This window comes from Pogona vitticeps, chromosome 9 (assembly GCF_051106095.1).
Source record: "Pogona vitticeps strain Pit_001003342236 chromosome 9, PviZW2.1, whole genome shotgun sequence".
Classification (NCBI taxonomy): Eukaryota; Metazoa; Chordata; class Lepidosauria; order Squamata; family Agamidae; genus Pogona; species Pogona vitticeps.
Genome location: NC_135791.1, coordinates 6,524,084 through 6,550,522, shown reverse-complemented (window position 1 = coordinate 6,550,522; position 26,439 = coordinate 6,524,084). Strand labels below are relative to the sequence as shown.

The window sequence follows — 26,439 nt, the reverse complement described above, 5'->3', positions numbered from 1 at the left end:
GACTAATAGTTGCATTTCGACTTCATTTGTATCTGCTAGGCTGGAACGTGCCTGGTCTCCATTCTGACTGGTTTGGTGTGGTCAAAAAAGCGTGCACATTTAAAATCATACCTCTGTTCCTCCTGATGTTCTCATTGTTACGTACTGTCTTCTCTGTTTTATGGTGATCCCATGAAAATTTCTCCAAAATATTCTGTGCTCAATAGCTCATCTCTTGTAAACTCAAGCCAGTGGCTTCCTTTTGGGAATGGATCCATCCTGTACTTGGTCTTCCTCTTTTCCTGCTACCTTCCATCTTTCCCAATGTTATGGTCTTTTCCAGAGAATCTTGACTTCTTATGACATGCCCAAAGTAGGATAACCTTGGTTTCAACACTTTGGCCTCCAGAGATTGTTTGCTCTTGGACTTGCTTTGGGACACACTTTTTTTTTGTCCCTCTGGTAGTCCTGGGGATCTACAAAGCTCTCCTCTAACACTACACTTCAAACAAATCAATTTGTCCTGTCAACGTTACTGTCCAGCTTTCACATCCATACACGGTGATCAGAACTACAAGAGTATGGATGATCTTGGTCTCCAGTGACATATCCTTACACTTGACGATCTTTTCTAGTTCCTTCATGGCTGCCCTTCCTCTTGATACCACGAGTTTTACTTGGAAAGAGGACTATTCATAGCTTGGAATTATGTGTTTTGTTTTCTTACTACAACTCCCATCATCCACCACTCGTGAGCGCAGCCGCTGTTCATACTGGCCTGAGCATTGTAGGAGTTTTTGGAAGTGCCAGTTTCAGTAGACGCCTCAACACCGATACGGCATTTATATGGCTTTTAAGTCTATTACCCTTGCTTCAATGATAAATCATAATTATATTGTGCATGTCTTGCGTGATTCGGTTTGCTTTAAGAGGTCAAGTGGGTTGAAATTTTTAATCGTTTTTGCAAGCTGAGTACAATGCTCTCCATGGAAGGAAGAGGCACCAGGCTCGCTCAGTATATCTCCTCGTTGAAGAAAACGAAAAGTAGTCTCACTGTTACAGAAGAGTCGGTGGGAGGAGAAGGGAAGGATCTATATGCTGAATGATAATATTTAATATAAATTACGGATATCAGTTAATGTATTCTCGAAGGCTTTCACAGCCGGGATCTAATGGTTGCTGTGGGTTTTTCAGGCTCTTTGGCCATGTTCTGAAGGTTGTTCTTCCTAACGTTTTGCTAGTCTCTGGCGAAACGTTCTTCCTAACGTTTCACCAGATGCCGGCCACAGAGACTGGAGAAACATTAGGACACACAACCTTCAGAACACGGCCAAAGAACCCAAAAAACCCACAGCAACCATCATATATCAGTTAATTCAGACTTTTTTTTCAGTAATCAGTGAACTGCAAATGAGATTGATGAGTCAGATAGCATGACAGTGCAGGTTACACCATCGGTGACAGAGGTCAATAGGGAAGTTCCAAGGGCATGTTTTCTACACAGAGGTATACATCAGAGTTCCTCTTTTATCTCCCTTCTCTGTTACTGATTCTCCACAAAACGACGTTTTTCGAACAGCTGATCAGTGGTTTCAAAATGGCCACCGGGTGATTAAAATGGCTCCCCGCTGTGTTTAGGGACGGATTCCTTGCTATACAGGCAGCGAAAATGGCTGTCCCTATGGAGGATCTTTGCTGGACGGTGAGTTTTTACCCCATTGGAATGCATTGAACGGGTTTCAATGTGTTTCAATGGGGTTTTTATTTTCGCTTTACGATGTTTTCGCTTAACGGCGATTTTCCTGGAACAGATTATCATCGTTAAGTGAGGCACCACTGTACGGGGTTTTCTAGGTATAGGATTCTTTGAAGTGGTTCCCCATAGCCTTCTTCTGGGGGACGCTATGGGATTTCTGCAGTTTGCCCAAGGCTGCACAGGCTGGATTTCCCCCTGGAGGCACGATGGGGAAATCAAACTCTTAATCTTTGGCTCAAGAGCTGGATCCTTAATTCAGTGAACTTTCCAGCCAGCAAATTCTGCATATTTCAGCCCCATCCCAAGGCGTGCAATGGAAGTCTAAACAATTTATCATCTCAAGTCTCCTAAGACGGGACAAAGAGTCCATTTTCCCATTCAGAAGAATGGTATACAGCAGTGGTTCTTAACCTTTGTTACTCGGATGTTTTTGAACTGCAACTCCCAGAAACCCCAGCCAGCACAGTTGGTGGTGAAGGCTTCTGGGAGCTGCAGTCCAAAACTCCTGAGTAACCCAAGGTTAAGAACCAGTGGTATACAGCTCTTTGTATCATACCACTTTTGCAAAGAGAGGAATTGCGCATCAAAATGCTTCCTATGGTAGCAGATGAAAAACGTCCCAAGTAAAACATCCGACCTGCAATTGAAATACTGGTGCAACAGGACCCGCTGGTAGCCCAGCTTTTAATTATCTGCACACAAAGTAGAACTGTAGACCCGGTTGTATTTTTCTTCTCACTGGTCTCCCATTTATTTATTTATTTATTTATTTGTATTCTATTAATAAATATAAACAGTATATGAAGCAGTAAAAACATATGGTTCAGAAAGTTGTCCCCCCCAAAAAAGAAGCTTAAAGAAAGCAACCTCCTGTCTCTGTTTAAACGTTTGAATAATGTATTTGTTTTGTCGATGACAACGTTGTTTAAAGCAAACAGTTTTCAGCATCGTCCTCATGTTTAACTACAAATGAATAGCAGATGTGTATGTTTCAAGCTTGGCAGATGTTGAGATTCCACTTCAACTTGATTTTTTGGAGGGTTTTTTTTTTTGCAAGTGTAGCAGAAAATGGTCACCCAGGGTCTCTTCTGTGATTTCACGTCCACCTGAATTGGACGCTAGGAAGGAGAACAACGGTTGGGACCCCTCTGTCCATTCATAGAAAGCAGCGGTTCCCAACCTTGGGTCCCCCGATGTTCCTGGACTACAACTCCCAGAAATCCTGGCCAGCACAACTAGTGGCAGAGGATTCTGAGAGTTTTCGTTCATGAACACGTGGCGACCCAAAGTTGGGAACCACGGCTATAAAGCCAAACATATATAAAACTAAGAAGCTTCTTGTCCTCACAGCAGAAAAGCGTTGCCCGTTGCTGTTCTTAGTAAAGGCTCTTTTCATGACTATGTGTGGAACTCTCTCGATCTGCTAAGAAATACGATTTTTTTTTCCTCCCATCGCATTTTAGTCTGGCAAGCTTTTGTTATGTATGACAGAGAAATGTCCTTCTGTTTTGGAGTCTAATAACTAACTCTGTCTCCATGGTTGGCTGATTTATATAATTGTTTTCATAGATTGTAATTTTTAAATGTTACAAGCTGCCCTGAGTGGTGCTTTTTTGCCAGTGCATATAAATGGTATAATTTATAAAACAAGACTTAAAATGAAAGTAACCCCAGGCTCTTATTTCCATTAAAAAATTTCCAGAGAAAAGTGCATTGGCTGGGGTTTTCTGTTCACTTTTTGGGGGCTGAATTGCCTCAAGGCCTACAGTCCTTTCCATACTTACTGGGAGTGGTTCTTACTTAACGCAGTGGGATTTAATTGTGTTTTTTTCTTGCATTGGGTTATATTGAGTTAAAGAAATGCCATTTACTAACTACTGAAAATTGTTTACCTCACTGTTCGTTTTTTGCTTTTCTTTGTTTCTCTTCTTTTTACCTAAGCCCACATTCTGTTACTCAACAGGTGAAATACAATTATTAGTCCTGCCTAGAGCAAACTCATTGAAATGGTCATGATGACTTAGGTGTTTGAAGACCCGTTCATTTCAATAGAAGTATTCTAGGTAGGACTAATGTTCGATTTACCTCAATACCATTATCAATATTTCTGCACACATCCCCCAACTTGGTGTGAAAAAATATATATAAATATGTATTAAAATGCAATTTGTTCCGCATACTCCTGCACATTGTAAATTATAAGCTGTTCATCCAAAGCAAGCATAAATAATACAGTACTCTGAAATCTAACTGCCCGGATTTATGAGTCATTCAGAAAACAGAGAATCAATTTTGAGATTACTCCTACCTTCTAGTTTTACCACCTTTAGAATCTGGCTGAAGATATAGGCTCTTCCCAAGCTTTGTTCATCAGCTTCTCCTGGAAGCATCATGGCTTGTTGTTGTTGTTGTTTAGTTGTTAAGTCATGTCCGACTCTTCGTAGCCCATGGACCAGAGCACGCCAGGCCCTCCTGTCTTCCACTGCCTCCCGGAGTTGGGTCAAATTCATGTTCACTGTCCAACCATTTCATACTCTGTCGTCCCCTTCTCCTCTTGCCTTCACTCTTTCCCAATATCAGGGTCTTTTCCAGGGAGTCCTCTCTTCTCATGAGATGGCCAAAGAACTGGAGCCTCAGCTTCAGAATCTGTCCTTCCAGTGAGCATCCAGAGTTGATTTCTTTCAGAATGGATACGTTTGTTCTCTTTGCAATCCAGGGAACTCTCAAGAGTCTCCTCCATCACCACAATTCAAAAGCATCAATTCTTCGGCGGTCAGCTTTCCTTAAGGTCCAGCTCTCACTTCCATACTTTATAGGCTATGGTAGCGTGCTCTGTATGCAGGACTTCGACACTGTATGTGAAGCTGGAGTGTCCTCTCCAGAGCATGAAGCCTGGGTAAAATAATATGGAGGATAGCCTGTTACCCAAGCAGCAAGTCCCCCCTCTCCACGTTGCTGAAATGGTCCAATGGAAAAGCAAGAGCCAATACAACTGGTTCCAGCAGCGTCGCAGGAGTTGCCAGAACGACACGAACTGCCTCCAGGACTCCGGCTCCGGATTTTGCCTCGAGGTAAACTCCTGAAGCCTTTTCCATCAGTGAATATAGCCACAAGGCAGTGGGGGTTTGAAATCAGAGTTTTCCTTCTCCTAGATGGGCTGCCTTCCCAGGCTAACGGGTCTAGAAGGGGCTGCTAGTTTGTTTTCCCCACCTGCAACCCCACCCCCATTTCTTTTAACTGAGCTGCCCCATAACGTGCATTGGAATGGGCCCTCTGCTTATCTTCTTTGCATCTTGCAATTCCTTTGTACAAGAACGTTTAAATCAAGGACAAGTTGATTTTAAAAGGCAATAAAATTTGGATCGATCACGTAGAATGCCATACCACTAGGCAGAGGGATGGAGTTGCTCCTAACAACAGATGCTGGGAGGCGGCAGCGAAACAGGGGAGGATAAAGCTGTTTGCCATCAAGGCTGTCTTGCGTCACCCAAGCAAACCTGTTGCTGGAGGATGCATCAAAGGGGGCTGTTCCAGCACCGGTCTCTTACTGGCTTTTCTGCATGAAAAGGATCTGGTTTGTGTCTTTTTTGCAGCAAAATATCTGGACAGAAGGAAAAGCAAAGTCTGCATCAGATCACTGACTCTAGAGGGGGTGGGTGAGGAGACTTGAAAGGATGGAGATCATCTTGGCGCTGTGGACGTTTCAGGCTGCACCTTGTCAGGAGCTGGTTTTGGGGGTGGATGACAGCGGGTTCTCCTCCCCACTTTCTTCCACAGGCTCACACAGCACACTCACACATCCAAATAAACAAATGTGTCCAGGTGTCCCACATCTCTTCCCAGCCCCCACAGCCCTTCCACCAGCCAGCTTTTGCTGTTTATGGCCGTTGCTGGTGAGTGCTGTGGTGAGTAGGGTTGAGCTGGGAAAGAGCCACCTGCGCGGTGGCCGGATGGTTTCTTTTGCCACCCACCCCTTGAGAGGTTGCTAGTGGTTGGTCTCCTTTTGGGAGAGCCTGATGCTGTTTGAATTGTGGTGCTGGAGGAGGCTCTTGAGGGTCCCCTGGACTGCAAGGAGAAGAAACCTATCCATTCTGAAGGAAATCAACCCTGAGTGCTCACTGGAAGGACAGATCCTGAAGCTGAGGCTCCAATACTTTGGCCATCTCATGAGAAGAGAAGACTCCCTGGAAAAGACCCTGATGTTGGGAAAGTGTGAAGGCAAGAGGAGAAGGGGACGACAGAGGATGAGATGGTTGGACAATGTCATCGAAGCGACCAACATGAATTTGACCCAAATCCGGGAGGCAGTGGAAGACAGGAGGGCCTGGCGTGCTCTGGTCCATGGGGTCACGAAGAGTCGGACACGACTAAACAACAATGACAATGATGCTGTTTGAAGGGCAGTCCAGATCTGACTTCCATAAGGAGGGAGATCAGGGACCTTGAACTTGCACAGTTAATACTGTGACAGCCGATTTATCAGGCACGCAGGTCACCTGGTCATAATCTTCCCCCGTCAAGTGAGATGGATTGTAATTCTATTTAAATTACATTTTTAAAAATCTGATTTGGTACCTGATTGGTGCTGTGTCAGAGGGCACTCTACGTACACACCATCCTCTCCACAAAAGTCTCCCTTGTCAAGTATGCCAGGCAGCTGTTTGGTGGGCTAGTAGGTAGTGGCCTCAAGCAGAGGTTGTGGGGGGTGGGCCAGAAGAAATCTCACACCATTGCTTTTCTTGCTTGGACCATGCTTCCCAGTAGTTATTTTGACTTGCATGTGCTAGACAGAGTGCTCTCTGGGTAGTTTTACAACATCATTATGCAAGTTGCAAACATGGCACGAGAGAGTACAGCTTGAATGGAAAGGATGGGGGGGTGAGAAGTCTCATTCAAGAACAAATGCTCTGGAACAGGATCGCAAACCTTGTCAAACTACTGAGTTTTCTTGTCGTTTAGCGGTGGGGAGTACTTCAAGCAGGACTCTGTGACGGTCCCTGGTAGGTGTATCAGTGGTTTAAGTGAAACATGCATGATTCTTATGAGATAGGGAGTCAGATTTAAAAAACACGCACATGGCTTTCCTTTTGTACTAAGAAAGCTACAGATCTAATTTGTCGTGAAGAAAAATCAAAGGAAGCCATATTGAATGCCGTTTCTTTGGGACTTGTTGGGTGGTTTTGTTTTGTCAAGAGGATGTGGTTTGTTTTGGTGGGTTTAGTCGTATTCCTCTGCTTCGAGGATCTTGCCTCTCAAGGGCTAAAACTTAGTATTCTCCAAGACACCCCCCAGAAAGCTGAAGGCAGATCATCTGATCTTTAAGAAAAATGTTAAATCGTCAAGCGATACCTTTATAGAACTGAATGTCACACAAAGTACTCTGCACCCTTTTGCCTTCTCCGGTGTTGTTGAAAATGCGGCTCCTTTCCCCTCTCTCCAATCCTTATAAAGCATCTGGCTTGATTAAAAAGTGATTTATAATGTTAGGAACTCCGGCGAGCTCCTGTTAATCAAGGCTGGGGAGCAGAGCTTTTCCAGATTGCAGAGGTCTGGCTTCTGGGAAGATTTAAGCAGAGTTAATCGAACAGGGAGTATTCAGCATCAAAGCCGCCTGAGGACCTTTGCTTCCCATGGCAAGACAACTGAAGCTGTGTTCCTACTCCAGACATTGTCTTCCTGCTACTTACTTCATATATGTACAGTGGTGCCTTGCTAGACAGTTACCCTGCATGACAGTTTTTTTTGCTACACATTGACTTTTTGCGATCGCTATAGCGATTTGCAAAACAGTGATTCCTGTGGGAGAATTTCGCTGGACCATGTTTGGTCCCTGCTTCGCGAACCATTTTTCGCTAGACAACGATTTTGACAGCTCCCTCCGCGCTCGCAAAACGGGTGTTTTCGGGATCTAAGCTTCGCAAGACAGCAATTTAAACAGCTGATCAGCAGTTCACAAAACGGCTTTCCTATGGCCGATCTTTGCTAGACAACGACGATTCTTTCCCACTGGAACACAATAAACAGGTTTCCATGCATTCCAATAGGGAAATGCTTTTTGCTAGACGATGATTTCGCTAAACAGCAATTTCAGTGCAACGGATTATCATTGTGTAGCGAGGCACCACTGTAAATGCCAGCAAGTTTGGGGGGGGAGGTATTTTCTAGTGCTGGGTCATTCCGGGGGCTGCACTGGACCCTCGAAATGAAACCAATGAAATCCAATAACCTGACCAACACACAATCTATGTATTTATTTATTGTTTGATTTGTTGAAATAAGGCATGTGGGCCAGCACTTTGTGTTAGAGGAAAATAACCCCCCTACGGACGTGATTCTCCTGGTTTTTAGAGGGAAATCAGAGCCTCCCCCCCTCCTTTTTCCCCCCATGGCTCTAGGAGAACACAGAGAAAAGCCAGTGTGATGTAATACATAGAATATCAGACTACGACTCAGAAAACGTGGGTTCAAAGCCCAGCTTCACCTTGAAACTCCCAAAGAAATGGCGTTCAGTATGGCTTCCTAGAGGAGGCAACGCTAAACGGCTTCACAAACACCTGACATAACCTGAAAAATGGAAGCAGTTTGGACAGGACGTAAGGTCAATTCAAATCTTTATTTACAGTCCTTAGACCTATCATGCAGAGAGGTGGACAACCCAGATCCAAACAATCTTTGCAATATGTAAACACATCAAACATAGACATAAGGTCTGTGGGAGCCCCAAGGCTGACCTGTAGGCAGATGTTGCCTGTGGATGATATGAATCCTCTCCCAGTTGTACCTGATCTGGTGCCGGAAACAGACCTGGTTCAGGTGAGCAGGAAGTTCAGTCCAGCCCTGTGTGTGAATTCCAGCACTTTCTTGGTGCCTAAGAGTGAGTTAGCAAGAGTAGTTAGCCTTTATTGGGGGAAGATCTGCATAAGGGCTGTTAATTAATGCAAAAGCTAGTAGCTGCCTGTTTGAAGTCCTGTTAAATTAAACCCTCTCCTGTTTTCCTAGGGTTTTATCATTAAGGGCTAGATGCTAATGTGACTGCTGGAAAACAGATAACTTAGCCTGTGTGTGTCTAAATTGCTTAAGTTCCTGTTGGGATCTATTGGATTTACGGTAATCTTTAATTATATTAAAAAAACATAATTACTTTAGGATGGTTTATCTAATGTTGCTGTCCATTTCGTAGGGTTGCCTAGTAACCTCTTGGTGTGCTCGGTCTTGTTCTGCACGTTGCCGGCTTTTAAATTAGACGGAGCCAAAGTCTGCGATGGTTTAGCGGCTGCCTGGCTGAGCAAAACCTTTTAGTCAAATGTCACCATTTTTTAGAAATAATGATTTGGCTCAGAGCGGGCTCTGAAGCTGTGCTGTGGAGCCTTCAAGCTTCACGCACATTCACTGATGTACTTGTAGGCCAATTTCTGAGGCACCTTTCTCTATCTCTGCTGTGTCAAGACCTCCGGTCAAAGGTAGACTTCACAGAATTCCAACATTCCTTTGAGGACCTCAGGATGACGTACAAAAATCATCCCCGTCTTATGGTTGGAACAACTCTGTGATGTAAAGTTAGCCTGGTTGGAAGTTATTAGGCTAAGAATAATCAGTCTCACCTCATATTGCTACCTTGGACAAACAATTTCCCATTCTAGGTTATGGTACAATCAAAATGCTCTCTGGAAACTTGGGAAATTTGGGACTCGATGAGGTCTGAATCTCTGTCCTCAAGGGGGAGGGAAGATTTTTTCCTTTTTTCCCCATGTTTTCTCTTTTTTCTGTTCTATCCTATATTGCACATTTGTCTGTAGCTGATAGATTTATATGTTCAAATTAAATAAAAATGATTTTTAAAAAAATCTTTCTAAGATACAGCTCTCAGAATTAGTCGTGTGTAAAGCCTCTTACATTACCTTTGAGTTTTTGGGTTTCTCTCGGCTCTATCCTGTGACAGTGACTGAATGATAAACCTGATTATATTTATTTATTACTGCAATATTATGTATTAATCTGACCCCCCTCCATGCTCCAATACATCAACACTTGGTTATGCATATATTGTGTCACATTGTTTTAACAGCATCATGCTATACATGCACTTTGTTACGTGCTGCCAACTTGCTCCTGATTTAGGACCACCTTAATAGGGTTTTCAAGGTAAACACAATGTTCTAGTAGAAGCTTACCATTGCCATATTCCCCTGGGATATTCTTAGCCTAATGGGGATTTGAACTCAGATATCTGGCACCTAGTACAAACCTTTATTCACTGTATCACATTGGTTTACACCAATTTACATCATACTTGCACACTGAAATATGTTTAAACATACTTTTCTCTCCTTGTATTGGAGAATATCAGAACAACTAGTCTATAACGGGTAACTTCAGCCATTCAACAGTTTTTGACTGGACAGTGGGTCCGAGGGCCCTTGCACAAGCAAAAAGATGTGTGTTCTGCATACTCATGATTTTCCCACCAACCCTGGAGCAGAACTTGGACATTTTGCTTTTTGGGACTATAGCTACAATTACATTTTCCCAGCCAACGTGGCCAACTTTTCCAAACTCTGCTCTGGAGGGCACCTCTGTTTCCTGCGCCATGCCACAAAGAAGGAGGAAAACTTTATCTAAGGTTAAGCCACATGTTGTGTGATAGGTTGGCATCACATACAATGTGTGCTATCTTTGCAGCCAGCGGTAGAAAGTGTATTAATTGCCAGTATCCGAGCTGTAGCCTGAACATACTCCAGCCATTAGATGTGATGTGTCTTCAGGTAATCAGAGAAATGTTTTGTGAACATTTAAACAAAATAGCCTAGCTTTTACTTTTAATCTTTTTGATTTTCTCTTATTTACTCAGCCCAGGTTCATATAACAGTTTAAGCAACTTCCTTTCAGAACACACAACGTTCTGAATTTTAATGCCCTGGTGTAAGCCTTAGTTTACACATTCAACGGAATAAAAGATTGTGCCTTTCCCAGACCTTTCCATGTCAAGAGTGCATATTAAAATGTAATAAATAAATAAATATGCTGAACGTTTGATGTGGCTGCATGAAAATATCCACGCAGAGCAAAAGTATGCCAGGGAGAAAGGTTCACCTTAGCCATTTTTTGGTCTCCTGTTTTTATGTACATATGCATGCATATTACTAGCTCAGAAATGAAGCATCTGTCTTGCATCTGGAAGGTGGCACACTCTAGTAGAGTCATAAACGCTTGGTTCTGTTGTAAATATATGTGGTTACACTGCTGACTGCTTTGATTTGCTAGAATGCAGTCTAAACCAAGTATTTCTGTGTTTGAGCTCTTCCATGTATCGGATTAGACCCATACAATATGCTTTTAGATGTATCTCCCCAGTAAGCCATTTCTTTGATAAAGAATTTAGCACTGACCCGAGTTCTTTATCGCACGCCTCTAGGGTCTCCCTTATGTGCATTATCGGCTTGTCTTCTTCACATCAGGAGCTGAGTAATTTAATTGCTTTAAAACCTCGTTGGTTTACAGCCATTCCAACATCTTACCATAAGTAACCATGGCTTCCCTTGCAAGTCAGTGCAAATCCCACAGAGCTCTCATTTAGACTTTCTACCCTGGAGGTAAGTGATATAATAGCCATGCCTGGCTGCCAAGATGGGGGCTTCAGAGCCATTACTGTCATTAGAGGTTGAGATGGTGGAATGCATTTTCCCGGTATTGGCTGATTTCCCAGCCACAACCCTATCTAGAGATAGACAGTCTAGCTACTTCCTGCTTAGATTACTGTAATGCGTGGATACACAAGATGCAGCCCTCCAGATGTTGCCATCTTGACTGCATACAACCCTGGAGGACCATACTTTGCCCACTTTGCTGTAATAGGCGTTCGAGGAGCTGGCTGTGGGAACTAAGACCATCCACACGATCGTATTTCCGATCACCATATATGGATGTGAAAGCTGGACAGTTAAGAAAGCTGACAGGAAACAATAGATTCAATTGCAATTTGGTGCTAGAGGAGAGCTTTGCAGATTCCCTGGACTGCCAGAAAGGCGGACAAATGGGTCCCAGATCAAATCAAGCCTGAGCTATCTCTGGAGGCAGAAATGTTGAAACTTGAGTCTGTCCTACTTTGGGCACATTCTGAGAAAGCCGCATTATCTAGAGAAGACCATAATGCTTGGGAAATGGTTGAAGTCACAAGGAAAAGAAAATGACCAAATACGAGATGGAACAGGTCCCAAAAGGAAGCCACAGATTTGAGTTAAAAAGAGTTGAGCAGGGCTGTTGAGGATATAGTAGAATTCTCTCGTTCATGGGGTCACCATGAGTCAGAGGCAAATTTGACAGCACGTAACAACAACTATAAATAAATGCTTGACCAAGCCCATCACAATTTCTTTTTTCTAGTTTTAAGAGGTACAATTAATTTTCATGGAGGGTTTTATGAAACCAAAGCTGCCTTCAAGCAGCCGAATTTGCAAAATGGATTGCAAATAATCAAGAGTTTGGAGAAGTGCTTACAAACTGGCGCATGATTATTCCGACAGTATGTGCTGTAAAGCAGTGGTCCCCAACCTTGGGCCTCCAGATGTTCTTGGACTACAACTCCCAGAAGCCTTCACCACCACCTCTGCTGGCCAGGATTTCTGGGAGTTGAAGTCCAAAAACATCTGGAGGCCCAAGGTTGGGGGCCACTGGTGTAAAGGCAGAATGAGAGTAGAATGTGCCAGAATTTGATCCAGAGACCTCTTTAAGTTGTGGTTTTTCAAAGAGGTACCATTTTCCAGCCCTAAGCTCTGTGATCAATCAATGAAAAGTGGATCGCTTAGAACAGCCTAAGTAGCTTTTGCCAGTACTGTAATGACTGCTTATGATCAATATCCTTGACACTGTGACAAAAGGGGGGAGGGAAAGAGTCTTGAAATATACCTGGGGGATCTTATATATACAAACATGTGAATATAAAAAAAAATTTAATGAAAAATTGGTGGTACACAAGAGAACCCACTTTGCTCTCTGGTGTTTCTAGGCAACACATTGAAATCAGGCACGATGACCAGCTCAGCAAACCGAAAACTCATTTAACGACATGAGAAATGTAGGTTCATTCTCTTTATGTCCAGGAGAAAAGCATGCATGAGCAAAAACAGTTCCAGATTGCTGGGGTCAAATGATATGATTGGTGCCTGTTTGGACTCATTTACCGTATAGCTGAAGTGGGGTCCCTCGGGTCTCACAGGACTACGACTCCCATCAGGCCTGGTCAATATAGCCAGTGATCAGGAATGCTGAGAACCGGAGGTTGACAACATCTGGAGGGACTCTCTTGGCCTTCTTGGTGACAGAATGTGCTTTAGGTTGTGTGGCCTTGATTTGTGTGCTTTTTGAGTCATCCAGCAAACAAAAGGATTTGCTGTTAGGATCCATACACTCAGATCTTGGTTTGCCTTCACCAGGCTACCCATTTTGCTGACTGAGTGGGGTTTTGGAAGGAGGAGGAGACAACTCTCCAGGGAGAAGAAGGACCTTCACATTGAGCTCCCCCTCAACCTTCTGGTTGCAGTTGGGTGTTCACAGCTTACAACGTGACTGAATCCATTGTCTGATTGAACCATTTCCATCTTGCTTTCATAATCAAGGAAGCTCTGTGATTATATCATCACTCTCAAGGAAGCATTCTTAAATATAGATGAAGGGATTTTTGATAGATGGCTCTAGAAATTGTAAGATGCGTGGCAGCATAGATGTGGCTTTCTTTTCTCCTCAATTCCTGTACCCCAAAATTTGTTTGGAGGTTGGTTGAGTCTGGAACCAGGTTCCCCCCCACCCACCCCCCAAAAAAACCCAAAACTGTTAAGACGTCTGGACTAAAATGATGTTGCCGTTTGCTTGTTTTTATAAAACGGTCTGGTGTGCATAAATAAGCCATCACATTTTTAGCTGATTAATGAACTCGGTCATTCTGGTGAGTTGACTGGATTAAATTTACAAATTGGCAGCTGGTTCAGTACAGGTTCTTTTTTTTCAGAAATGATTAGAGGCAAAGTCTGGTAGGAAACTTTCCGTTTTAAGGAACAAAAGCATGGGTTTGTTAGAAAAAATGATTGAAGAATGTGAAGTATGCACAAGAGTGAACAGAAAAGAGCTAAAAACAAATCCCGTCAAGGTTTTGCAATGGGCTCCAATTTAAGAGATGTCTCGATAAGAGTTTAACTAAGCAAGAAACTTTTATTTGCTTAGAAAATAATTATTGATGTAAGAACCAGCATGGTAGGGCCAGGGGTGTTTAGACCACCTCTAAGGATAATCTGACTGAGCTCTGTGAACTAACTCTTAACTGGAATGTTTGCTGTTGGAGAGATTTTTGCTTTTGTTTTTTTAAAAGTCTCTACAGAACATGAAACACTGAGAAATAGCTCCATTGTTATTTTTGCCCTGACAGCTAGAGCCATGGTGAGGGGTGCTTTCCTAGCAAGTGAGAATCACATTGAGGTGACCAGATATCATCTCCTTCTCCTCCTCCTCCTCCTCCTCCTCCTCCTCCTCTTCTTCTTTCTTCTTTCTTCTTTCTTCTTCTTCTTCTTTCTTCTTTCTTCTTCTTCTTCTTTCTTCTTTCTTCTTCCTTCTTCTTCTTCTTCTTTCTTCTTTCTTCTTCTTCTTCTTTCTTCTTTCTTCTTTCTTCTTCTTTCTTCTTTCTTCTTCTTCTTCTTTCTTCTTTCTTCTTTCTTCTTCTTTCTTCTTTCTTCTTCTTCTTCTTTTTTCTTCTTTTTTCTTCTTCTTTCTTCTTCTTCTTTCTTCTTTCTTCTTTCTTCTTCTTTCTTCTTTCTTCTTTCTTCTTCTTTCTTCTTCTTCTTCTTTTTTCTTCTTCTTTCTTCTTCTTTCTTCTTCTTTCTTCTTTCTTCTTCTTTCTTCTTCTTTCTTCTTCTTCTTCTTTCTTCTTTCTTCTTCTTTCTTCTTCTTTCTTCTTCTTCTTTCTTCTTTCTTCTTTCTTCTTTCTTCTTTCTTCTTCTTTCTTCTTTCTTCTTCTTCTTCTTTCTTCTTTCTTCTTCTTCTTTCTTCTTTCTTCTTTCTTCTTCTTCTTTCTTCTTTCTTCTTTCTTCTTTCTTCTTTCTTCTTCTTCTTTCTTCTTCTTCTTTCTTCTTTCTTCTTTCTTCTTCTTCTTCTTTCTTCTTCTTCTTCTTTCTTCTTTCTTCTTTCTTCTTTCTTCTTCTTCTTCTTTCTTCTTCTTCTTCTTTCTTCTTCTTCTTTCTTCTTCTTCTTCTTTCTTCTTTCTTCTTTCTTCTTTCTTCTTTCTTCTTCTTCTTCTTTCTTCTTTCTTCTTCTTTCTTCTTTCTTCTTTCTTCTTCTTCTTTCTTCTTCTTTCTTCTTCTTTCTTCTTCTTCTTCTTTCTTCTTCTTCTTCTTTCTTCTTTCTTCTTCTTTCTTCTTCTTCTTCTTTCTTCGTTCTTCTTCTTCTTCTTTCTTCTTTCTTCTTTCTTCTTTCTTCTTCTTCTTTCTTCTTCTTTCTTCTTTCTTCTTCTTCTTCTTTCTTCTTTCTTCTTCTTCTTTCTTCTTTCTTCTTTCTTCTTCTTCTTTCTTCTTTCTTCTTCTTTCTTCTTTCTTCTTTCTTCTTCTTTCTTCTTCTTCTTCTTTTTTCTTCTTTTTTCTTCTTCTTTCTTCTTCTTCTTTCTTCTTTCTTCTTTCTTCTTCTTTCTTCTTCTTCTTCTTTTTTCTTCTTCTTTCTTCTTCTTTCTTCTTCTTTCTTCTTTCTTCTTCTTTCTTCTTCTTTCTTCTTCTTCTTCTTTCTTCTTTCTTCTTCTTTCTTCTTTCTTCTTCTTTCTTCTTCTTCTTCTTTCTTCTTTCTTCTTTCTTCTTTCTTCTTCTTTCTTCTTTCTTCTTCTTCTTCTTTTTTCTTCTTTTTTCTTCTTCTTTCTTCTTCTTCTTCTTCTTTCTTCTTTCTTCTTCTTCTTCTTCTTCTTCTTCTTCTTCTTCTTCTTGACATGCTGTCAAGTTGGAACTGACTTATAGCAACCCTAACAGTTTTTCAAGGTAAGAGAGATATTCAAGGAGTGTTTTCCCAGTTCCACTCCCCCGGTCCATTTCCATGGCTGAGTGGGGAATTCGAATCCTATTCTCCAGAGTCCTAGTCCATCACTCTATCCATCAAACCACACTGGGAACCTTAACCATGTGTGGTTAAGCCAATTATGACTTATTGTGATCCCTTCCAAGTTTTCCAGGTAGAGAATACTCAGAAGTGGTTTTCCATTCCCTCCTTCCGGGGGCGCTCTGGAACTGTGCAGCTGGCCCAAGGCCACACGACCTAGATGAAAATAAATCCAGTTCTTCTGCTCCCCCCCCATGACTTGTGTTAAGTACATGCAGGCTGATGGACTACTAATTTTCTTTAGAAAAGGTAGCCCTATTAGTCTGCGTTGGCATATCCAGCCAAAAAAAACAAACAATAAAGAAGACAAAAACATGGTGGTACTGTACCTTAAAGCAGTGGTCCCCAACCTTGGGCCTCCAGATGTTCTTGGACTTCATCTTCCAGAAATCCTGGCCAGCAGAGGTGGTGGTGAAGGCTTCTGGGAGTTGTAGTCCAAGAACATCTAGAGGCCCAAGGTTGGGGACCACTGCCTTAAAGAACAACTGCTATATTTTAATATGAGCTTTCACGGACAACTTCATTTCTTCAGACATTTTTTTTTGAAAGCTAAACAGCAGCTGCCGACTGATCTGTGAGCCTAGAGTGGTAATTTCAACTTGCAGTCTTCCTCTTAGTTGGAATGACAGTGTTGTTGAAAAACATCAACTCAGAAAAGAAATTGATCTGAAAAAAACTGAGTCAGATAAGTGACTTGTGCTCAACAGACTCCGGCAGGAGGTTGTGTTCCTGCTGGTGTGTACATTTTGCTACGAGAGTTAATGAATTCTGGAGAACTGATTCCTCCCACGCTGAATCTTGAAGGCTAAGTAGTTTCTTTCCCCTCCCCGTTTTTTAAAAATTCATCTCCGATCCCTCCCCTTTGGGTGGCGACAGCATCTTGATGTTATCCATCTGTTCTGTTGGTGTTTACTCTCCTCCCTATGACCCTCTCGGTGAAAATTTACTTTGGAAGATGGACAGTGGTCGTGGACCCATGTCACAAAGGGAAAAAAGCCAAGCGCTAAACTGAACACTGTCTCCAGTATTTTCCCTAAGTTGTTTTTTTTTTCCCTCCTGTGTTGATAAATAAGCCCCACCAGACTCTAATAATGCTGGGTTTTGGGAAAGCGGAAAGCAGGAAGAGAAATTGGTAAACACACAAGGAATGAAAACCACCCAGAGGGATGTGAGGGGCCCATCTCTTCCCTGAACTATTTATATGCCAGAGCAAATTTGGGAGGATAGTAAAGAACTTTTCTTTTTTTAAAAAGAGCAGAAGCAGCCGAGTCTTGTAGTAGAAAGACCAACTTGTTTCGATGTATTCTCGAAGGCTTTCATGGCCAGGATCTGATGGCTGTTGTGGGTTTTTTAGGTCCTCTGGCCGTGTTCTGAAGGTTGTTCTTCCTGACGTTTCGCCAGTATGCCGGCCACAGAGACTGGCGAAACGTCAGGAAGAACAACCTTCAGAACATGGCCAAGGACCCAGAAAAACCCACAACAACCACCCACTTGTTTCCTTTGGAATATCCTTGGATGGAGTGCTGCCTGCTTACACCCGAGGAAGTAAGCGGCCGTCCATAAAAGTTCATGACAAACGAAAACTAGAGTCTGTTTGGTGGTGGACGACTCTCTTGTTGGCTTTGCTGCAAGAGACAATATGGCTCTCTCCCCTTGCCTTTTTAAAATTATTATTATTATTATTAATAACGCCAAGAATTCCCCAGTCAGTGTGATCATTGGCTTCTGTAGCCATGCTGAGGAGGGAGTTTCTGGGAACTGTAATTAAAAAATATATATAAAAGTTTTCCCAATTTCTGGGAAGGATCTTTCTCAGTGACCTCTCTAAACAGAACGCTTAAGGGAAATGAATAAGACTTTATTCCCATGTTCGGCAGTGCGAATCTCGTATAGTCTGCCTGTGTGTAATCTGGACCACAAATAGTCTTATTTACAGTAAATGGTCTTCCTGGTGGCATCCCAAGGGACGTTCTGAGTTTACAGGATCCGTCAGGGCACACAGGCAGAACAAACCGACACACCTACATCTCCCTATACTTTTCCTTTCTCCTTAGGAATAGAGACACAGTAAGCCAACGGGTTAAAACACAGAAGCCTCTGTGCTGCGAGGTCAGAAGACCAGCTGTCGTAAGATCAAATCCAAGTGACAGAGTGAGCTCCCGTCGCTTGTCTCAGCTCCTGCCAACCTAGCTGTTCGAAAGCATGTAAATGCGAGTAGATAAATAGGTACCACCTCGGTGGGAAAGTAACGGCGTTCCGTGTCTAGTCGCGCTGGCCACGTGTCACGGAAACGGTCTACAGACAAGCGCTGGCTCTATGGCTTGGAGACGGGGATGAGCACCACGCCCTAGAGTCGGACATGACTGGACTAAATGTCAAGGGGAACTTTTACCATTAAGCCAACCCATCTCTATCTGCCTGTATAAGCTCTGCCTTTCTTTCAGCTCTGTACAGCCCTCCTGGCTTTATCACTGTTGTTGGGGAATCAGTGGAGAGTGCAATCAGATGGCAAGAAAGGGTGGCATCTGATTATGGCGGAAAGGGTGGGTGGGATTTTGCTTAAAGGGACCCTTCTACCCCTATAGGAATCACTCCAGCCCAGTCTCTTAAAAAGAGTAGCTCTATCCCTGGAATGAAAAGGTCCAGCTTGAGCACCGATGAGGGTTGGGCTAATTCACAATCTCCTGTACCTCCTGTGATTGCTGGAAAACAGCTTTCACCATGTCACAAGCCTTCCAAAAGTGAGTTATTTCTCAACCTGATCGCACCCTGGCTCTTAAGTGCCAGGGTCTGTTGTATTTTTATGTCACTTTTTTTTTAAAAAAGGAAGGCTTGTTTCCGTAAAGTTAGGCCACTAAGCAACGTTTAAGGATAGATCTCTATCATTTTCACTTCCCTGCCAGCTGAAGCGTAAGCGATGAATGAAAAGGAAAAGCTGGTGGGAGGCTGCGAAGAAGGGAAAACTCTGGCAGTGTATCATTAGGGGGAACACATGTGTCATTAGGAGCCGTTCCAGGAAAACCAGTTTGATGATTACTTGGAAATCTCTCTCTCCACCCACACTCTTCAGAGAACTCTTTCTGCAAAAAACAACAACAAAAAAACACACACCTAATATGTTTTTTTTAATCCCCCCCATTCAAAACAAAACAAAGGAGCACAAAACAAGACAGTATTTTTTAAAAAGTCACGAGTTTTATAAATTTTCTGGGATGTTTCTGAGACCTATATAAATGCAGAACAGATGTGTGGTCCAGAACATTATGTGTGTGTACATGTTGTTATTGTTTGGTCGTTAAGTCGTGTCCGACTCTTCGTGACCCCATGGACCAGAGCACGCCAAAGCCTCCTTTCTTCCACGGCCTCACGGAGTTTGGTCAAATTCATGTTGGTCACTTCGATGACACTGTCCAACCATCTCGTCCTCTGTTATCCCCTTCTCCTCTTGCCTTCACACTTTCCCAGCATCAGGGTCTTTTCCAGGGAGTCTTCTCTTCTCATGAGATGGCCAAAGTATTGGAGCCTCAGCTTCAGGATCTGTCCTTCCAGTGAGCACTCAGGGTTGATTTCCTTTAGAATGGATAGGTTTGTTCTCCTTGCAGTCCAGGGGACTCTCAAGAGCCTCCTCCAGCACCACAATTCAAAAGCATCAATTCTTCAGCGATCATCCTTCTTTACGGTCCAGCTCTCACTTCCATACATCACTACAGGGAAAACCATAGCTTTGACTGTTCGGACTTTTGTTGGCAAGGCTAGGCGTGTACATGAGCAGGTTAATATAAATACACGTAACTATTCTAGGTATTTTCTTTTAGACAGTTCATCCTGGTCTCTTCATGGGACTTCCAGTGGTCTCCTGGAAGTATCCAGTTCCAAACAGCTAAATGCAGGTGATGCTTTGACAGGGAGAATTACTTCCTTTCCTTTTTTTTTTTTTTTTTTTTTTTTTTTGTCTCCTGCAATCATGTTTGAAGCAATACACACTCCTGTCTGCTAGCTGAGAAAGAGTGTAAATGCACACACCCTTGGTAGCGAAACTGCCTTCAACCATCTCTTGGCTTCAGCCTTTGGTTCAAAACATTGTTTCCACCACCTTCCAACACCTTCAGATTTGCCTCCAGAAAGAAGACGTTCCAAATCAGCATATGTCATCTGTCTTAGTTTAATTTTTAATATCTGGGCATTGTAAGTGTGGGAAAACCTCCTCCCTCATATCTGGCACATTTAAGCTGGCAGGATTTATCTAAATAATTGCTGTTTACTGTCAGAATTGCAAGCACAGGATTAGACCTTGGGTGAAAGCCTAGGCTATTAATGACCTCCTGGAGGTCGTTGCTTTCTGCAGTTGGCCATGCTCGTAAGCAGAATGATCTAGATCTTGCTGCTGAAAACAGTCTCCAGGATTAAGCTAAAACTAGGTCCTCTTTTCATGTCATTCTCTATCTAAGCAGAACATTGGCTGAAATCACACTGCTTAGGTGCAATAAGTTGCAACTAGAGTAGGCTCATTGAATCAATAGCGGATTTGGTGAGACAACTCCTTTGTCAGTTCCATTAATTCCGTTGGGCTATTCTACTTGTAACTTACTATGTTAAGCAACAGGATTTCAGCTGGCATGTCTAAATTCATGTCCCATTCATGGAAGGTAGGTCTGCCCATAGTTATTAGCTGCAATAGCTAAATGTGACAATGGGGGTGTGTTTGGCCCTCCAGATGTTCGTGGATTGCAACTCCTTGTAGCCTTCGCCTAGGCAGTGATGTGGCATGATAGGAACTGAAGCCCAGCCACCTCTGGGGGAACCACATGTTCTCCACTTCTGACTAGATGGAACTAATTAGGAGTCTTAAAATTCTGAATTGGAGTTTGGAAACAATTCGTAACAAGTAACATAGCCAGATTATAGTTTGCCAAAATTAAATAACAAAAGTGTAAGGATGTTGCGTATCAAAAGTAAACAGAAAGAGTTAGGAACAGAGTCATTTTATCAGTATAATATTGGCAAATAGTGCTTTCAAGTTACTTTTGAAAGCTACTTTTAACTGTTTAGACAGGAATTCTTCATAAATAAAATAACTAGCAACCTAGTCAAATTGCCCCACAATCAGGAGAAGACATGAAAGTGGTTGCAGTCAGATGGTCCAATTGTCTAGTCAGGCACATAGCCAAGCACTTGTCTAACGTCACGTCGTCGTTTAGTCATTTCCGACTCTTCATGACCCCATGAACCAGAGCACACCAGGCCCTCCTATCCTCCACTGCCTCCCGTAGTTGTGTCTAACATCACAACACAACAGTAATGTGAACAAGGTAATGGCTGATACATTTATGTTTAAATGCTCCATAGAACATGGGTTCCTAACCTAGGGGTCATGACCCACAAGGCGGTTGTGAAGTGTTTTCGGGAGGAGGTCACTGCAATTATTTTTATAACTACAATATCCAGTATGGTATACACCATTTTGTTTTGTTTTAATCCTCTTGGCCCACAGATAGAGACATTTAATCTGAACAGGAATTGCAGGCAAACGAAAGTTCTTAGTTATTTCCTGTACCCCTTTGGGCAGGTTTTCCTTCTATGTCTGTCTGTCACTCCTGCTTCCTCCGAAAGATTTCTTTCTGCTCCTCTGCATCCATGTTTGGAGGACTGACACCAGCCCTTTGGGTCCGAGCATTCGCCTGGCTCAGTGAGGCCTGAAATGAGGCCAGTGCCTGGTGCATGCCAGGAACGCCAACACACAAAATGGCGGCAGGAGTAGAAAATGGCTGCCACGGCAGCAGTGGTATCTTTTGCTCCGCCTGAATCTTCTTGCTGTTTCCGGGTGTGGCGATAGCGAGGCAGTGAAGGGAGAGGGGACAAGGGCAGGGAGATGCCTCCAGGCATCTGGAGGCGGAAAGCAAGAGGGGCGAAAAGGTGAGGCAGGAAGACAGGGAGGGGCGCTTCATTGATGGGGAGGAAACATGCAGGGAGGGTTCGTTTCCACACCCAAAAGAGTAAATTAAACTCAAAGGTGTATTGACATGTTTTCTTCTCAAATTTCAACTGGTACAGGTAGATTCATAGCCTCCCCCCCTCCATTTATTTATTATTGCATTCATATAAATACATTGGTTAGAATTATATTCTGAAAAAACGGTTATAATGCATTTTCTTTACTTCGTGAAAAATGCCTTTTTAGACAAATGTGACGGGAGGTCACAGGTTACTTGACTATTATAAAAGTGGGTTGATTGTTGGCGACTCAAAAAAAAAGGTTGAGAAATACTGCTATAGAATTTAGTATTGATTTGCTACGAAGCTTAGTATCTGAATTTGTAATCTATAAAATGTTCCTAGTTTACGCATAATGAGCCAGTAGAGATTTTTTTTTAAGATTGATGGACTGTGATTGGTGTTTTAGTGCTGTAAAATGACATATTACACAGCGTATTCTCACTGTCCTGGGATAAGGTTCTGTATAACTGGAGGATAAATGGTCGGTGTTATCAAGCCTCATGGGACAGTGATTAAACTGCATTACTGCAGTCAAGACTCTGCTCAGCTCGATTCCAATGAGCTCAGATAGCTGGTTCGAGGTTGACTCAGCCTTCCATCTTTCTGAGGTCGGTAAATTGAGTACCGGCTTGCCATGTGTAGTCTGCCTAATTAAACTGCAAACTGCCCAAAGAGTGCTTTAAGTAGGATGAGGCGGTCTATAAACAGCACACTTTATTCTGACTGTGCATTTTAGGTCAGTTCTCAGAATTGCTGTCGAAACAAACGGTAGCCTCTGTCCAGCACAATCCTTTTTTTTTCTTTTTTGCACCATGGCTATCAAAGGCTACAAAGGAAGCTGTCTGGCTAACAAGCTACTTGTCTCTCTTTCTTGCAGATGATGAAGTTTGCTTGGGATAACTACAAGCAATACGCTTTGGGGAAAAATGAACTCAGGCCTCTCACGAAGAATGGACATATTGGGAACATGTTTGGTGAGCTGATTTTCAATTTGCTGGAAGGGTTCCCCCACTGTATTCTGCCTAAATGTTTCGAAAGCATAGCCTGGAGACCGATGCGCACATGTAGAGGAATGTATAAGCTCCGGCCAGTTCCTTCTACTGGTTCCAGGAGAGTCCTGGCTTGCTGGTCCTTGTAGCACGAAATCATCCTTTCATTCCCTACCAGGCTTCACCAAGTGCTGATTGGATAATAATTCTGACAATCATAGAGCTACACTCCACCCCCCTCCTCACCCCCGCCGTGTTGTGCGGTGGGATAAAAAATTTTGAAGTCTGAGCATGTATATAAGCTAGGAGAGGATCAAAGCTAGTAGTAAACTGCAGATGAAAAAATAAGATCTATTTGGAAAGGATCTATATCTGTCTTGGGCCTTGCAGACTACTATTCCAGTTCTGAGGCTTTTCGAAAGTTAGGTACCTAAAAAACTGCTTGAGTCCATGTAAGGAACCATTAGTGACTGTTCAATTTTGTGTGCGTGTTTTCTGGTCTAGAATCTATTTTTGAACACATTAGTCCAGAACTGAATCTTACACTGCCTAACTGAGTCTTTTTATGTGGTGGTACGTGGGTGGCATCATGCAAAGTGTTGTCCGATGGCCTCAACATGCTAGCAGATCAGTCAATGGAGTGATCAGATGGCTACCATTTCCACAGTTGAGAGACGAAGATGCCAAACAGTGCTGAAACCTATTTTGAACTTCCTTTTGAGGCCAACAGGAGAAAACTAGCGGGGGGAAATTTAGGAGGCAGTGTCTTGTGCTGACTTCCGTCTTTCCTAGCAGGATATATGTAGTTGGCGTTTGCTGAGGACTTCTGCTTTATCTCTTGATCTTTTGCTTATGTAGGGTTCTTCCAGTTCTGTTTGAGTTAAAAGGTCATCAGTATGCCGATGCACACACAATTCTACTTCTTGTTTCTATTTACTATAATCTCAGTAAGCCTCAGTAGGCCTTCCTGCTTGGTCATCTAAATCAACCTTTGGCCTCCAGATGGACTACAACTCCCAGAAGCCTTCACCACCACCTCTGCTGGCCAGGATTTCTGGGAGCTGAAGTCCAAGAACATCTGGAGGCCCAAGGTTGGAGATCCCTGATCTAAATAAAGTCAAGGGATGATTGAAGATTAAATAAATTGAAAATTAAGATGGGCAAGATGGAAGTACCGTGGTGTGGGAAATGCATGGTTCTGAACAGAACAACCAAGAGTCAGGTGACATGTTGAAGACCAACAGACAAATCTATTTTGAGCCATTTATCTTAAAAATAACTCTTAATAAAACACTAGTTAGGTGATAACACAGTCCTCCTTGTACTGGCAAGCTAATTAACACATGCAGAATGATAAAAAGTCTTTGTCTCTATTCATGCCACGGCAGAAATCGCTGAGCCTCTTGAAGTATTCTTTTTCAGAAAATTGCCGTTGGAATCTGTCTTTGAAATCCCTTTGTTCCAAAATAAGTATCTTAAGGTCAGTGACAGCGTGTCCTGGGAAGGGAAAATATCTTTTTCCGGACTTTGAATGCTGTCTTTTTTGATGTCAGAAGTGTATCTGTGTATTATTCTACCCACAGCCTCATCTTCTCATAGGTAGCAAGGCACTGCTAGCAACTGATGACACATAACATGTTGGCATATATAATGTTGGAAGACCGAAAAGCATATTAAGCCCTGGCATTGTGGATAAATTTCTTAGGGTCACCTATCACCAAATCAAATATGAGGACAAAATTGGCCATTGGGACTTCAAAAGGATCTGTTTCCTGTGTCTCTCTCTCTGTGGAGTAGCCTTTTACCGTTGCATTGGCTTTTAAGCTTGAGTGGTTTTCGGTGAGCAATCTCTGTGAGAGGGAAACGCCCAAGATAGACTGTAGATGACTGGTGGTATATTTTAACTGCCATTATCTGGAATGTTATCTGCTGTTTTTCTCTTCTGGCTTTTATCTCTGGTAAATTCTTCCTGGTTGCCAGTCAGATGCTGTTGATCTGTATTTTTCTTTTTGTTGAGCGAGTACACCTGATTAAAATCCTGCAATTGTGAACCTTGTTTAACGAAGTACCCTTGACTACCTGATTTCAATATCTGACTTAAATCCTTGGATTGCCAGTCTCGGTCTGATGAAGCTAACATGATGTAGTTCTACCGTAAGGCTTGGCCGTAAGCTGTGGGTCTTACGGTATGTTCTGGTTAGAAGCTGGAAACATTTCACTATGTCTTCCCATCTGTACGTTTCTTGTATACGTCAGTGTGTGTACTGATGGGAACATTCAATTGGTTTTGGAAGGGACTGGCTTCTCTGTGACAGTAAAAAGCCCAAATTAAGCCCCAAATTCCAATGACATCTGAAGCAAGCTGCTTGACTAATTGGAATTTGGTCATTGGCTCAGATTTAGACCCCAGGTGACATCCCAACCAGTTTTGTCCTTTTCTGCCCTGCCCTCATGCTCCCGATCCGTTGTAGACCCTACATAAAGGAAGCATATGTCCGATACCCCCTTAATGAAGCCTACTCCTTTGTTGTCTCATCAACGCCATTATTCACAAGCTAAAGGTCTTGCTGTCTGAAGTTGGAGCCAGCCTTCTGAGTCACCTGCTTATTTCTACTTGCGTCTCGTCTGTTGTTCAGGAGAAAGGTGGCTCTCCTGAAACACTGAATACATGAATCAATATTGAAGGCTCTGGTTTTTGTGCTTCCTGGTTTGTATAATTTTCTCTTCAGTGGATTATGGCATTTGGGGAAACTCAAAAACATTTGTGCTACTTAGACAGACGGTGTTTACTTTGTCAGGCGTCCTCCCCGACCCTGTTTTTCTAAGCTAAGCCTTTTTTTTGTCACTTCTGATCCTCAATTCTTATTTATCAGTTTGATTTAAAAAAAATATTAAACTGGATAAGACTAAATCCAGGTAAAACTGCTGGTCACCTGATCTCTATTACACTTGAAAGGCAGACACCATATTGATTGTTTCAATCCAGACAGCATTGCCAAGGCAAGAGTTTCTGGTGGCGATTTTAAAGGTTGCTGTTCATTAACCTCGTTTAGATTAATTCTGTCTGGTGAGCCGTGAGATGCCCTGCGCAGACACCTCGAAGGCTACGCAAAACCACTCGGAAGGCTGGTACAGAATTTTGTAAGTTGGCTGCCATCAGTATGCTGATGACATCTGACAATCCGTAGCATAGGTCAGTGGTCCCCAACCTTTGGCCTCCAGATGTTCTTGGACTACAACTCCCAGAAGCCTTCACCACCACCTCTGCTGGCTAGGGTTTTTGGGAGTTGAAGTCGAAGAACATCTGGAGGCCCAAGGTTGGGGACCACTGGCTTAGATCATTGGTTCCCAACCTTGGCCCCCCAGATGTTTTTTGCACTAAAACTACCAGCTGTGCTGGCCAAGATTTCTGGGAATTGTAGACTAACAACATCTGGGGGCCTCTGGCTTAGGTAATGGTGTGAAAATGGCCCTTTGGTTTCAGAATTAGCCTCACCAGACTGTGGTCCTAGAGATGCAGGTGAACAGAATCAGGCTCAAACCAGCTGAGACTTGCTGATCGGGGTGGAAGTCAAGAGTTACTTCTAATCAATGGTATTCAGG

The 26,439-nt window shown here is 42.7% G+C and overlaps 1 protein-coding gene across 3 annotated transcripts in view; it reads left to right on the top strand.

Annotated features, from left to right (window-relative positions):
* The window catches only part of MAN1C1 (mannosidase alpha class 1C member 1), a 154,891-nt gene that overhangs the window by 38,101 nt on the left and 90,351 nt on the right, over positions 1–26,439 (top strand). For 2 of the 3 annotated variants that reach the window (XM_072980259.2, XM_072980257.2), the window contains exon 2: positions 22,725–22,821. In XM_072980259.2, the coding sequence (XP_072836360.2) occupies positions 22,725–22,821 (97 nt within the window). Of the gene's footprint in view, positions 1–1,605; positions 1,682–22,724; positions 22,822–26,439 lie in introns of those variants that run through there. The other variant, XM_072980258.2, reaches the window with a different exon arrangement.